Raw genomic sequence first — 15,343 nt, 5'->3', positions numbered from 1 at the left:
CTGTATTGTAATCTGTCAGACTTTGGCAAAGCTATCATGTGGTAACTCTCCCAGAATTCCAACACTCCCTGCGAGGATTTGGTAAAACCACCCCCGACATTCATATATACAGTAATTCATTCTATCCAGGCCCAGAAAGTACACCATATAAAGCATGTGGCACTTGTCCTTCAGGAGCTTTAACAGAATTGGAGGCAACATGGGGACAAATAATCACCCTCTGATCTGAACTGCCACTTGAGTATGAAAAGAAACTACAGGGGTGGTGTGCACAGTTCACACCGTGTACAGTTCACGCTGTGAATATGAAAAGAAACTACAGGGGTGGTGTGCACAGTTCACACCGTGTACAGTTCCCGCTGTGAGTATGAAAAGAAACTACAGGAGTAGTGTGTACAGTTCAGCGCCTGAAACTCGAGGGAGAATAGGCCATAAATATGTGTGCTGCTTCTCCTCACTGGGCCTTACTCGAGGTTCTCATTCCTTTTATTCCCCTTGAGAGATCAAAGGTTCTATTTTTGCCAAGGTTGTCCTACTTTGGAACCTGAAAACCAGGTTCCAAGTCCATCCGGGTTCCAAGTTGTTTACCAGCTTGAAACTCTGGTACCTAAACATTAATTTCCTCATCTTACAATAAGGGAGTTCAACTAGATGTTTCTGAAAGTCTCTTCCAAGTTAACTCTCCTATGAATCAGCTTTTGACCTATGATTCTATATGCCCACCTACCAAAAAAAGAATGCTCTGGATGAAACTTAGATGTCCACATGTTTTAATACATGACATAGGCTTCTTTAAATCCTTATACTAAGAAGAAGTTTCAATTATTAAAACTATGTCCCTTAAAAAGCAGAAAGTATCACTTAGAGAGTTGCGTAATTATTTATGAAAATTCAATGATGATTTTTTTCCCAAAGGACACAGGGAAAGGAAGGTGTGGAGCAGATGGATTCATTGTTCCCCTATGGAGAAAAAACATTTCTACACCTTGCAAAAATATATTAATTGGCCTGCCATCTGGCAAGCCTGCTCACACACAAGGGATAAAGTTTAGATCTTGAGGTTTAACATTTAAACCTGTGGGGAGATGGTAATTGGAATCTCTCTGCGTTAGAATTCATATCTTTAAAGGAAACATTTCGAGAGAGATCTGAACACAGGTGGAGAAAAACAGGCCCTAAAATGTGAGACCATCCAAGGCGGCATCACCAGGCCAACGGCGCACCCCCAGCGCTGGGCAGTGAGCTAGTGGCCGCTCCCGCGTCAGGTGAGGCTGTGCGTTAGCTCCTCGGCGCTGAGCACGGTGTGAACGCTTCCCCAGAACTCTACAGGTGACCCCAGCCCTTCTTGTACATTATAGATAGTTTTCAAAGTTTCTGGAAATCATACCATTGTAAAGCTGGGTATTTAAAGAATCTCTTTACGCAAAAAACCAGCTCATAAAACGGGAGGTACAATAAAATACGGGTTTTGTGGTATGTATACACACGTGTGCACATATGTGCCCAGAAAAAAACCTCGGAAGCATAACCTCTCATTTTTAATAGTGGTTATGTTTGAGTACTAGAATTTGGGGTGTTTTCTTTTCTTTATGGCTGTTATATTTTCTCCATTCCTGAGTATGTGTTAAGGTTAACTTTATTTTAAAAGCTATCTGCATTCCACTGAAAATAAAATATAATAAAAATAGTGGAGAATCGTGATAAATTATTTTACAAAGCAAATAAGGAATCTTGAATGTGTCCTTTGTTGGGCCTTCACTTGCACGTAAAGGCTCCAAGGTTCCTCCCAGAGCTCTGTACCACTTTCCAACACCCACAGCCTACGCCTTCCAAATGTTCCACCTCAGGGCCCTGTTTCCTTCACCAACAGACAACCCCAAATTATTTTTAACAATTTTCTGCTAGTCGAACTTGTTTCTCTGGTTTCTTGTAACTTCCTCACCTACGTAGCATCAAAGGGGCTATTATATATTAATGATGGGCCACACAATTTTGTAATTTCTGCTTTTCTTTCCAATATCTCACTCTGATACATTTCTCTGGTACCTACTTGACATTATCAACCATGTAATCAAACTATGTGTTAATCATCTTCCTAATAAACTGACTTTTAAAGAGAATGATGGAGTGTAACATGGCAACCTAGCTGGGACCCTGGAACAGCCAAAGGAAGGACATTAGGGGGAAAATCGAATCTTAGTAGAATATGGACCTAACTTTTTAAAAAGGGGATCAGGGGAGAGCAAAACAAATATCTTATTCTAACCCTGTATTATTAGCATTATCAAGCAATTAAAAACACCTAAAACTTTTTGATGTGCTGCAAATATGCTGTGTCTTAATTGTAGTGGTAGTTATGTGACTGTATTTGCCAAAATTCATAAAGCTGCACACCTAAAAAGGATGGCTTTACTGTATATGTAAATTGTATCTCAATAAACTGTATTTAGAAAACAAAACAAGATAAAACAGACCTAGCCGCCTGGACCTCCTTTTTCAGGAATAAGTAAATAGAAGTGGTAAACCCTCATTAGCAGGAATTTGAAGAAATCTTAGGCTTGGATTGGTGGCCATGCAAAACACCTTCTTTCATGTTGGTTTAAAAAAGCACCTAAAGCCAGGCAGGCGTGGCTCAGGGGTTGAGCATCGACCTAGGATCCAGGCGATTGTGGTTCGATTCCCGGTCAGGGCACACGCCCGGGTTGCGGGCTTGATCCCCAGTCCGGGGTGTGCAGGAGGCAGCCGATCAATGACTCTCTCATCATTGATGTTTCTATCTCTCTCCCCCTCTCCCTTTCTCTCTCTGAAACGAATAAAGACATATATATATATGTATATGTATATATATATATATATATATATATACACATACACTTTTTTTTTTTAAAAAAAAAGCACCTAAAGGGGAGACTTCATCACTTCTTTCACTTTTAGAAAGCAGCTCATGTTGTACCACTAAGAGCTAAGAGACGGCCAGTGAAGGGTTTCTGCAGTGTAGAGAATTCTGAACACAATATTTGTGCCAGCTGTATATTGTACGTTATTTATACTCCGTTCTCACACAATTGTTTTATGCACAACAAAGCACTTATTTCTTAGTTCTCTACAATGATTTTCCCAAAGAAAGAGATATATTTAAGTGAGTGCCATCAACTCACTTCCTTAAAAAACTTAGTTAACATTAGCATAACTCAAGAGGATTTATTTTATTTTTAAAAGGTAGGGAAGGAGCCTGTAAGTAATTCATCTCTAAAACCTCCCAGCAGCTCTTTCCTGGCAATCACGCTGTACCGCCAATAGGACGCAAGGCCTTCCGGCCCGTCTATAAATGACCTACATGCACTGTCACAGGACCAGCAGGGTTCTGAGATGTGTGCATAATCTATACACTAATGGGAAGGCACAGGACTCTATCATACTTACAGGGAAACCTTAGAAAAATAGGCATGGGTACCATTCATTCAAAGGGCCTGTAACGCAGCAGCTGTTCAGAGCTCTACCATAAGTAAAACCTCAATTTTTAAAAGCACAAGCCTAATCGAGTACCATTATAAACTGTGCTACTTTAAAATGAGAAAATTATAGGAGAAAATATATGCAATTTCCATTAATGGGAAAGAGAATCAGCAGGTGGCAGCTGTAAAACAAAGTAAACCCGCTTCTGTCTGTCACCCTCTTCCCTCAGACAGCGGGGGCATTTCTATAGCAAAGATAAAATTATCTTTCAATTGCCAGGAGGCTACTGTGCTATAAAAATCAAGATACTAAAATCTTACTTTACAAATATTATTTTCAATAATTAGAATATTGTTGGAGCTCTATTTCCTTTGGGGACAGGATACTAACGTTTTTACCCAGGTTTACCACTTACTCCTGGTGAGATCTGGGCACAGTTAATTAATTTCTCTGGGCCTCAGTTTTCTCCGTCTGTATAACACACATTATAGATAGGAGTAAACGCGGCAGCGCATCCAAATGGCCTCAACAGATATTCTCCCTCTACCTCCTCCCTTGCTGATGTTGGTAGAACTCCCGGTTACTACACGTTATTGTAATTCTGTCTACGTTGCCTTCTAAACCTATTAGGCTGAGCCGCTTGAAAAAAAGCATCAGGCCATCCATACCTTTCTTTCCCAGGTGATACTCACAGCCCTGGTCACATAAAAGACACTTGATAAATATTTGGTACTTGAATGAATGAATGATATGATGATTCAATGAATTCCCAGACCTTGTCCACACAAACACAGTCAAACTAGGTTATTAGGCTATCAGGTTTCAGAAGGTGACTCAGGCTCATCATCCACAAGCCACAAAGCAGGAAAGGGGTCACACAGAGATGACCAACTCACAAATAACCCCCTCTAAGTATTTTTAAATCTAATCAACTTCCCATGTTTCTGAGATCAAATCCCCAGATCCTGGCTCCCGGTTTCTCTACCTTTCGGCCCAGTTTGTAATCCTTTGACTCCTCTTTAGTGCCTCTAAGGCAGCCAAAGAAAAGGAACTGGAAGAGGAGCTACATGGCCTTCAGGACTAGGGGCTACGCCGTCCCGATCCAATCCCTAAGGCAGCTTAAGAAATTCTATAACCAGAAAGCAAAACCAAACCAAAGCAGAACAAAACCAAAATCATTATAGTCCAATAGGCCTTAACATAGAGTTTAAGATATATACACACCTGGAACTTCCCAACAAAATCCATAAATGCTGGGCCATGAATCCCCTCCAAACATGTTAGTTTCTTATGAAAGAGATTTGAAATCAAACCTGTTAAGTGGCTGAAGAAACAGCTACAAGCCACTGCCTGCTGGACACCCCTAAAAGAATGGAAGGTCTGAAAGGCGAAGCTTGCTTGTTCTGCTCCAGGCTGGGCATGGGAACTAGAAAACTGGCTGAAAATGAGAACTATAATCTTTCTGGAACAATAGGTCATGACGAGCTTCCTTAATGCCAAAAGAAGTGTTTAGAAGTGACTTCTGTTAACTGGAAGAAAGAGTAATGGGCATATGTATTTACTCTGGCTTGAACACAACATTTTTGAATATGTCTATCCATGCCAAAAGCCAGAACCCTTTTCCTCGTGGATTTTAAAGCTGGGACCCACTCCACAAAATGTTCCTGTTTCCTAAGAATGGCATCAAAAAGTTGCTTTATATTAATTTCTAACCAGCTCAAGGTCTTCTGTGAGACGGTAGATTGATTATAAAAGAGTAATACTTGAAAGATAAGAAAAACCACAATTTCTCGTTTAAAGAGTTTCCTTTAAGAAGCTATCAAATGATAACTAATCAATCACAATTTTAAAGAAAACTGAAGTCTACCAATCACAAGGGCATCTTGGCAATTGCCGTGCTGGTAAAACAACATAAGAACCACTAGGATCCAAAACTGGACTATAGAAAGCAGAGCTCTGATCTTGTACCTGATTCCTGTGTTAACAAGGCTTTTAAAAACCACTCCTGACTTTTCACCTTTAAAGCCTTGATTTTCAAGGCTAACTTACCTAAAGTTGACAGGAGAGAAGATATCTATTAAGAAAGCCACATACAAATTTTGCAGTTCACACAGTAAAAATATGGCAATCTTTATTCCTTACTAACTTTGTGGTATAAAAACCTAACAACAGAACATCAAATCCTAAACACACAGGGAATTAGAATTCATAAGCATAAAGCTCATTTTGCACAATATATAACAAGAGCCCTGAACTAGTCTATACTCCACCTGTCCCACCACTGGCCACAATGGCCACTTGAAATCAAATTTTTTTTTTAATAATCCTTCACTTAAGGATCTATCATTTATGAAAAATGCAAATTCATAATCATCCATTCAACTTGCCGAGCCCGGTGAGCGTGCCTATCAGCTGTTTTGCCACCTGTCTGCCCTTTGAGGTGGCTGAGCAAGCATAGGTTAATTTTACAATGAACCATATTTTGGATTAGCGAATACTTTGTGTTAATCTGGATGGGTACTAGAATGGAGAATACCCCGTGGATAAAACTAATCCCCACATGGAAAAAAGTCTGACAGGGTTTCCGCATCTCCAATGCTCGGTGCCCAACCTAGGTAATCTACTTGGAAAAGTCGTTGATTCTGTATCAGAAGTCTTGAGATAAGCCAAGTGAAAGTAATATTTTTACAGGAATTATATCTCAAGTTCCAAGATCAACAAGCCATTCCAAATCAGAGGTGGGGAATAACATTACATAATAGGCACTTAATAGCTATTGTTTTGCAGTAACAAAGCCTTCGTTTACCATGTTTCCTAGAGTGCCTTATTCAGCAGGCAGTTTTTCCCATGACTAACATACTTTTTTCCCTTAACCCCTCCATACATCTGTAAAAGGAAAACATTTAATAATTATAAATTCTAATGAAAGTTACTCATCATATGACATTATAAGAGATATGTGAGAGGGGCATAGGTGATTTTTATGCAAGCTACAGGTTCAGCAATTTTCTTTAGATTTAGTAGCTAAGAAATCTGGCAGTTGCTAGATAATATTCTAACAGAGACCCCTGAGAGAGAAATGCAGTAAGGTCACAGTCAGGGTCTGGAGACATCAACATGCACTGAGATGTTTAAAATTAGAATAAAGGCACAGCAAACACAGCTTCGGCAAGTACTCATTCGGCAAAACAAGCCTGGTGACTCGAGTCACTTTTCTTCCCTCTGATTCTCCGACTCTAGACTCTAGGAGACTCCAGCAAGTTTCACTAGTTCTTCATTCCCTCCACCCAGGTGAGTCATCCAGAACCTAATACATCACCCTCCAGAAGATATCTGCAACTGGAACTTCCCGCCAGGTTAGGAAGGTTCCAGGGACATGAGCTGGTTCCTACCTGTGAAGAGCTAAAAGCCTATCTGAGAACTTCAGAGCGCACATAGTGGTTGGCCCACCGCGCGCGCGCACACACACACACACACACACACACACACACACGTCAAGACAGGACTTTGCCCTCACTTTTTCTTGCGATTAGTTTCCTAAGAGACCCCAACTCTAACAAAATGGGAGTCACTGATAAGTGGAAAACCACAAAATAAGCAGAATGTAGGAAGTCCCAGGTTTTTACAATAAAGGAAGCAATGGAGGAGCTTAAGATAAGAGATAAACATTAATGACAGTCTATTCTCCTTACCAATCCACTTCACCTTCAAAAGCAGATCAAAGCCTGAATTCCCTGCTGGGGCCTTTTTTCTTTAAAACAAAACAACACGATGCTTCAGTTTGATATTGGCGTAATTACCTTCTCTAATAAGTATGTCCAATAGCCATCAGTGTAGCTAAAACTCCCACAGGTCCTCTCATTCTGTTAATCAGGTTTAAGGTCAACATTTTCAAAATTTACAGCCAAGTTCACAAAGGAACTTTCCTAATTCCCAAGATCGAGAAAGAGAAAAGAAAGTGCCAGGACTGCAAGCATTAACAACCATGTGAACGCTTAGAGATCTCTAGTTATACAATGTGCCCCTTATCACAAAAACCAAATTTGCTACCACACAGCCAAGACTTCTATTGCTAGAGAATGACTTGGCTTTTAATAAATGGTTTTACTCACATCCTGTGCCTACTTTCATCCAGGTAGCCCCAGGACCATTTTAATATCTCGTCTCTACTACTTAACTTTCAAAGGAATTACTCAGTTGCCATGATGTCACTCCCAAATGACTAGGTTAAAGGTAATAAAGACAGCTCAGACGAAAATAGCTTGGTGAGTGCTCACCCACTGGAGATGGGTGTGTACATGGGCAGAAGGGGGTTTGGAGCCTCCAGTTTTAATCTCCCTGAGGAGCCAGCCTATTTCCATTCTAACCAACACAAGGAGGAATCTCCCAAATTATTCAGAATGAGTCCTACTCCAAGTTTCTCCTCTACGGACTATCTTCATCTCCACACACGGACTCAGATGATGTCTCAATCCCAACACCTGGCAGTTTTAGTCTAGAAGGCAGATGGTCTCTACCGTAAGGCTTAAGGTTCCTCTGTTTCAAAGACATTACTTAGGCTTCTGATAACAGGAGAGATGTGTAAAGCCGTTAAAGCATCTAATGTTCCACCCCCTCACTGTGAACTGACTGAAGCACCCCCCTCCCAGTGCTGACCAATAGCAATGAATAGCCCCTGCCTGCCCATGGAGCACACGGAGATGTATTTAACAAACTTCTTTTGAAACCTACTTTTTGCACTCTCACCTCTCTCTCTGTTTCTCTGTCTCTATCTTTATCTCTCATTCCTTTACTCCTTCCCTTTCTGCCTCCCTCTTCCCCACAAAGGACCTGCATAGTCAAGGGGCAAAACAAACAATCTGTAATGTCTTGTAAGCTGCATGCTGGAGGCTAAAAGCAACATTTTTCAAAATGTGCATTTGCCTGCTCAGGTCCTTTGTACGCTTTCATAGTGTGTGAGCAGAGTCTGAGAAGCCGCTGCTCTGCAGGGGCCGGCAGGCTCATTGCTGAAATCACTCAGCTTGCCGCCCAGCCCCTGGCCCGGGCTCCAGCTCTTCCGGAGGACTATCCCCGACTGGGCTGGGGCAGGGCATTCATAAGCCACCCCCCTGGGTTCTCCCAGCGTTAGAGCTCACGACGGGATAAGGCCTGAAGGGCGAGCCCTGCAGTGACAGGCAGGCCTGTCCCACCTGCAGAGAGCACAGTCTAGGGCCTGAAAAAGGGAAAAGACTGAAAGGAACTGCATGCAACAGGCCTGGGCAAAGCAAGGAGTGGGAGCACAGGGCCTCGGGGAGGGGCAGAGCCTGCAGTTCGGGCGAGGAGGGGGCGAGAGGGCAGCAGCGAGGCCTGCAGGCCCCAGCCACCGTGGAAGCAGCCGAGGGACAGGCAGGATACACGGCCGGGCTCAGGAGGAGACGAAGTGGCGGCAGGTGGAGGCAGAGGCGCTGAGGCAGGCTTCAGAGAAAGGGAAACTTCAGCCGTAAACGCTGAGAAGCAGGCACTCACTGGGGCGTGGAAACAATCGGAGCTTCCGGGCAGGAGGTGGAAGGAAGCTGCCAGAGCCTATCTGGGCGCCGAATCAAGTGAGCAACAGTGAGCGAGGGGATGTGATTCAGGCGGGAGGGCTGACCGGCCAGCTGCCAATGCGCAGAGGCTCCAGGTGATGTGTCAGGGCCGCATTTAGCTACCCACGGAGAGTGGCTACCACCAAGGCCTCCAGTTCCTCACTTCACTACGGTTTTCTGGCTTGTCACCGCCCCGCCTGCCCATCACCCGCTGCCCGTGGGCATCCTGACTTGCCAGCTGTCAGGGGCGAGGCGGGCGGCTCATCTCCGCGGAGTGACAGTGCTCGCAGCCCCTCCTGGAGGACTGACTCTGTGAGAGCCCTGCCGGCTCCCTTCCTTCTTACAGGACTCCCTCCTGGTCATCTGTCTGCACCTATCTGCACCCCCGCCCCTCCTTACGGGGGGCACCTCCCACAGGTTAATCTGCCACATTCCTCAGACAGTCCCAGTGGTGACTCCCAAGACTATTATTTCTGGGCCAGGCTCCCTGAGTGCCCTGGACCTACACATCCCACTGCCTGCCTGGGGCTCTTTCTTTCCTGCCTCAGAGCCTTCACCATCCTCAGATGCCCGCCCCCAGATTCTCGCTGGGGACAGCTCTTTCTCATTCTTTTGGATGTCCCTTAAAATTACCTCCAGATGTTCCCTGACCACATTATCTAAAGCAGCCTCCCACACCCCTAGTTCTCAGCTCTTACGGTCTTTGGAATACTGACCACCATTTGGAAACTGACCCAAGCACTGTCTTGCTCAGCACTATATCCCTTGCCCAGCCCCGGACACTGGTGCTGCGGATATTGGCTGAATGAAGGAATCAACAGGCCATGGCCATCAGCACATTCCGATGCTCGATAATGTGGATTAACTGAGCTTCTGAGGATGAAAGGGTCAAGTACAAGTTCTCGTGCCTTCCCCTCCCCCACGCTCACACGGATAGGTGGTTCCTCCACCTCCCTGGTTTCTCAAGGCCTTTGCGAAATCTTTCTTCATCCCTCAGATCCAATGGCTCATCAACTTCCATCAATTTCATATCTTTAGCATCTCTCAAAGGCATAATCTCACCACATTTTTGCTCAGGCCTGCAGAACCCTTTATATAGGCTACTGTGGTAACTTATTAACTGGTTTCTAGGTCCCACCCTCCACTCCCAGACCTGAGCTCCCAGGGCGGCTATCCATGCTCTCTCCCAAGGATGAAGGCCAGGCTCCCACAGACACCAAGTGCCTCAGCTCTCCTCCTCGGCCTCATCGCCCACCGTTCACCTCCTTGTTGTGATGACAGTAACAATATTCATAGTTATAATTTACTGAGAGTTTTTATATGCCAGTCATTGCATTAGGCATTTGACACCTATGAACACATTTCAATCTTTACAACAACCTTATGAGATAAGTAATTTACTCGTCCCTATTTTATAGATGGAACAAGTAAAGTCCAAACACATTAACTTTCCCATATCATTCAACCCCCAGTGAACTGGCTCCAGGTCCACCCTCTTAGCCACTGTGCTATATTATATCACCGCTTCAAACTTCACGCTTCTGCAAGACTGAGTTATGCTTCTGGCTCTTTATGCTCCAGCAATACTGAGCTATGTATAGACCCCTGAAGGCTGTGCTGCCAAGGCCCCTATGCCTTTGTACACACCATTTATTCTGCCCCTTGGGAAGGCCCTGTCCTCTGTCTCATGAATACCAACTTCGCCTTCAAAATCTCCTGGAGGTGTTGCCTTTTCTAGGTGGTGTGTGTCCCAGCCCCTGAAGATAAAATCTCTCTTACCCACTGACCACTCCTATGGCCTAAGTGTACCTTGTAAGTACTTCTCTGTAGCCGAGTTTGCGACGATTCGTTTGCATATCCTCACTGATGGCAAGCCCAGGGCTTTCAGCTTTGGGTCATGGTGCCCAGGCACACAACAGATGCTCAATAAACGGGGATTTAACTAGGCTTTCCATAAAACGGATGAGTACAAGTTCACTAATACTCAACATGTCAGGTAAGGAGAGAAGTGTATTCTCCATACTTTTTAAAGACAACATATTTATGAGCAAACAAACAACAAAAAATCACCAAACACTACAGATGTTTCTGAGGGGAAGATGCAGTGTACATAAAAATTCAATACATTCTGACAACTACAGCAGTTAGTTGAAGATCCTTGAATATACCTGCTGTTCATAGCAATTGCTGAGTAATGTGAATTCAGCAAAAAAAAAAAAACACCAAAAAAAAAAAACCCAAAAGAACTTTTATCCCATGGGGTTCTCAGAAAAATATATTTGGAAGCTTGCTCAAAGTTATTTTCTGAGTCACCTGCCCACAGGCATGGATAAGGGTTTTATTGATTTAGGTCATTGAGGTTTGAAGATTATCACTTAAGCACAATGAAAACATGACATATTTCTGACCATTAAAATTAACAATCAAGCATCTTCTAGGTGCACTAGACTGTACTTAAGAAAAAGTAAAGGTAAACCTCAAAATGGGGCAGCAACATTTAGAAATCAATGGTAGCCCTTTCTTTACAGAGTGCCATAGAGAGATATAAGTAAAAGATGCTTGAACCCTTCCCCACAACATCTTGAATCCAGCAGGAAAAGATAAGATGTTACAAACTTAAGGCAGGCAAACTCATTTCCATTCTAAGATGTGATGATTTCTCAAGTGAATGGAATGTCCACAGGCCTATGACATTTACAGTCTCTAAAGCATGAAATTATTACTTCATTTTAAAACAACAAATTTTGGTTGAAATAATCTGCCCATTCAGCCTAGATTTCTGTCCCTCAACGCAGCAGGTAAATAAATGGTTGTATGGAGACCGCCTTGAGGAAATAAGAGAAGGGGAGAGAAGTGCAAAGCCAGTCATAAAAAAGAAACTGTTTCCAATGGAACATGTGAGCTTTACACCAAAGCAGCAGACAACATACATCCAGATAACCCAATGTCTGCCAAGGTCGAGACAGAAAATAATGCTGGGAACAATATATCGTCTTTGGGACACAGCACAGGGCCCAGGCCTTTAGCTCATCAGTCCTCTGCAAGAGTCCAGGCCTGGAGTAAGTCTGTAGGCATCTTTCCCCAAGATCCCAGGGAGTTACAGGCCCAGGCAGGGCTCCGAGTTGGAGAAACCTTTAAAGTTTCCTGTGAGAGTTGCACAAGCCAACAAACCAGTGTCATGCTGAACTGGTAAGGCAGATGGGATGTAGCAAACCAAAACTCTTCCATGATGGCAATTTCTCCCATAGATTCAAGGAAAGAGTCTGCAATCATTCAGCCTCTTTCTTTCGTAAGGTAAGTGGCACACACCCTATCCCTTAGAGCTCTAAGGCGCTCATCCACAGGCTCAAAACAAGATTTTACTCTTTCACAGACACAAGAAGCTAATATTAAAGAAAGGTTAAGATGAAGTCCTCTAAATTACAACGTTAATCAGAACAAGTCACTGGGATAAAATACGCAAAATGAATGAAAGTCAGTGAGAGTGCAGAAAAGCAGCGAGGCTTGGGCAGGGGAGTATCCAAGGAATAAAGCACATCCTGCTGTGGGCAAGGGCAAGGCGTCCTCACCTCGACACTGGGCACGCCCTTGGCGAGGCTGGCAGAAGGAGAGGCCACCTTGGGAATGGAGAGGTCTTTTTCAAAGGATGGCGTTAGGGAACCTGATCAGCTACATAAGGAGCAGGGTTAATGTGGGCCTTAGAGAAGGAGACAGGACTTAGAGTTAAGCGAGGTCACAGCAGGGGAAGAGCCACACTGTAAGCATATGTTACATGTCCTTAGGGAAGGTCACCAAGCTGGAATTGATCACTGCATAATAAGGGAACACAACAGCTACACACACTGCCCTAGAGAAGAGGAAATCTGCCCTTCATCTTCTCAAACTACATAATACAGTGATGCTGGCCTTTGAAACCAACAATAAGTAGAGATATGTACTGATGATCTTTAGGACACATATTCCAAACTCTGATCTTAGAAGCCCCTGGTAACAAACAGGCTGTGACCACCACTACTGTTGGGAGGTGGGGAAGAAAATCCCCCTCCATCTGTTTCACACAACTAAAAATAGGGGTCCATGATTGGGGGGGGGGGTTGGAGACAGCTTCCCCAATTCCTATTCTCCCATTCTGCTGGGAAGAACCCAGGTTACTTTAGAACCCGGGCTCTCTGCCAGCGTGAGCTGTCTGAATTGGAGTGTTCTGGGCTGGAGAGAGACTGCCCTAAAGCTGAGCTCAGACCAGCCTGAGAATTCTTCAGGCATCTGACTGTCTCAACAACACTATCAACAGGTAGGTAGAGGGAAGAAAGGCTCCAACTGCTTTTCAGGTTTACACACACAGGCGTGATGCCAGTGCAGACTTATCTCTGCGAGAACTGGCTCCGGGAGAGAGGAGAGTCTGCATCACAGCCAGGGCTACACAACACACACATATCCAAGGGCTCCAGACAAACTGGAAAGGTAAGGAGTTATGAGACCTACTGCGGGGGAGAGCAGAGGCCTTGTTCACGTACAGCACATGTCTCTTCAGCTGATTCGTTGTTTTGGGGGGTTGGTGCAAGGATGACACAGCTTGAACAAAAACTACCAACACCGCGTGTCTCTGAGCGTATATGGAATGAGAAAAAGCGTAAGTACCCTATTTAAAAGGCACAACTTTAGAATCTAACATGGTTTAGCAGTGCCAACACTGTTCAAGTTCCATTAGCAGGTAGATATGACCTAAAAATACCTCTCTCACACACACAAGCACGCACTTGTGTTTGCTTAATTAATGAATATATGCGTATGTATAAATAGCATATATGTGAGTATTCCAGGATGCATCTGAAATGTAAAAAATACCATGGGAAATTTTAAAAATAAAGCGAAGGATTAAGTTCTCCAAAGTACTATATATCTGCATTTTTTTGCTACAAAAAGTTACAGGTATAACCAAACAGAATGAACCATATTTTCGTGTGTTCTTTAAACACTGCAGTAGAAAGATTATGAGGCTCCAAATCTGATAGCCTGCATCCTGTTTATTTGGCTGCCCCGTTGCTCTCATGCATATTCACGTGTATGTGCAAGGCAAAGTTGTGAAGAAGAACAACTCAGAGGGTGTGCCCCTCAAAAACCACAAGAGTGCCCCTTTCTGTGCCGGACATCAACGTGGAGAGAGGAGAAACCGCTCCTTCAAAATCACGTTCTCTCGGCCCAAGCGCCAGCAAGCACCTCTAACCTGCCTTTCACTTGTGGCATGAGCTTCATCTTGATTGTAAAAGTCTTTTTTCCTCCCACCTATTCTGTCAACGATATGTTACCAAATGAAAAGGCCAGCCCTGTATTAGAAACAAATGTCAGCAAACCAGTAAAAAAAAAAAGGGGGGGGGAGGCAAAGTTATGCAGACCTGTCTCTTTAAGCAGACAATTCAAAACAGGGTAACTGAACTATCTTTGTACAGCACATCTGCATCTTATAAAGGTCAAATGTTTAATAGAGGGGACATCCGAAAGGCTCTACAAAGAGAAGCAGAAGCCCTGAAGTCCGGGTGAATGAAATGGATAAACAGGATCAGATGAAAGAGACAAAGTATCTCCCCCCCCTTCCCTTTTTCTCGCCCCACCGCCCACAATCCAGCCTCAGATTATCCACATTTCAAAAGAAGAACCCTGAGAAGTCCATTCATCAGGATCCCCCCCCCCGAAATCCACAAGGAGGAGAGAATACCTGAAACAGTGCCCCCTTGGCAGGGTATGAACTTTTCAAACTGTCGCCCCATGAACAAAACCCCCATTTCTAAGGCAGCCAGCCAGCGCGTTCCCTCTCCCCGCAAAGGAGCCCCGCGTGTTTTACCTTTGTGTTCGCCGCAGCCTGTTCCCACTCCTCAAATGAGGCAAAGTAAAGTTTGAGAGCACAGTCCAAAAATTGGGGTCAGACATATCCATTCCTTCTTGGAATCCACTGCGGGTTCAAGGCCATAAAAACCAAACCGGGGAAGGGGAGGGGGCTCCGGCTGACGCCCGCGCCCCGCGCAGGAGCGCGCTGCGCGCGGAGCTCCGGCGAACTTGGGGGGCGGCTGAGAAGTCGGGTCCCGGCCTTCCGCGGCCACCCCACGCCGAGGCCGGGCGCCCGCAGCCGGGCTGGCCCTCTCCCGCCGCTCCGCAGCGACTCCCGGTAATTACCGGAGCCGGGCCGCGCTCGGCTCACACGCCGTCTGCGTGCGGGTCAGTCCAAGGTACTTTGTCATCTCTTTGGCAGATACCATTTGCAGCTCCTGCGGGGGGGGGGGGGACGACGACTATTTTAAGTCCCGGTTCCGGGAGGCTGTTGCTTATCA

General features: G+C 44.6%; 1 protein-coding gene across 1 annotated transcript in view; it reads right to left on the bottom strand.

Annotated features, from left to right (window-relative positions):
- Nucleotides 1-15,121, bottom strand: part of MAST4 (microtubule associated serine/threonine kinase family member 4) — a 152,128-nt gene extending 137,007 nt beyond the window's left edge. Inside the window, exon 1 of the mRNA XM_087815399.1 lies at nucleotides 14,860-15,121. Within this exon, the coding sequence (XP_087671525.1) occupies nucleotides 14,860-14,951 (92 nt within the window). The 5' untranslated portion in view covers nucleotides 14,952-15,121. The remainder of the gene's footprint in view (nucleotides 1-14,859) is intronic.
- Nucleotides 15,122-15,343: the final 222 nt, after the last annotated feature.

Source organism: Miniopterus natalensis, chromosome 3 (assembly GCF_054644295.1).
Source record: "Miniopterus natalensis isolate mMinNat1 chromosome 3, mMinNat1.hap1, whole genome shotgun sequence".
In the NCBI taxonomy this organism is placed as follows: Eukaryota; Metazoa; Chordata; class Mammalia; order Chiroptera; family Miniopteridae; genus Miniopterus; species Miniopterus natalensis.
Note: the sequence above shows the minus strand (reverse complement) of the source record. Positions and strands in the feature narration are given on the sequence as shown.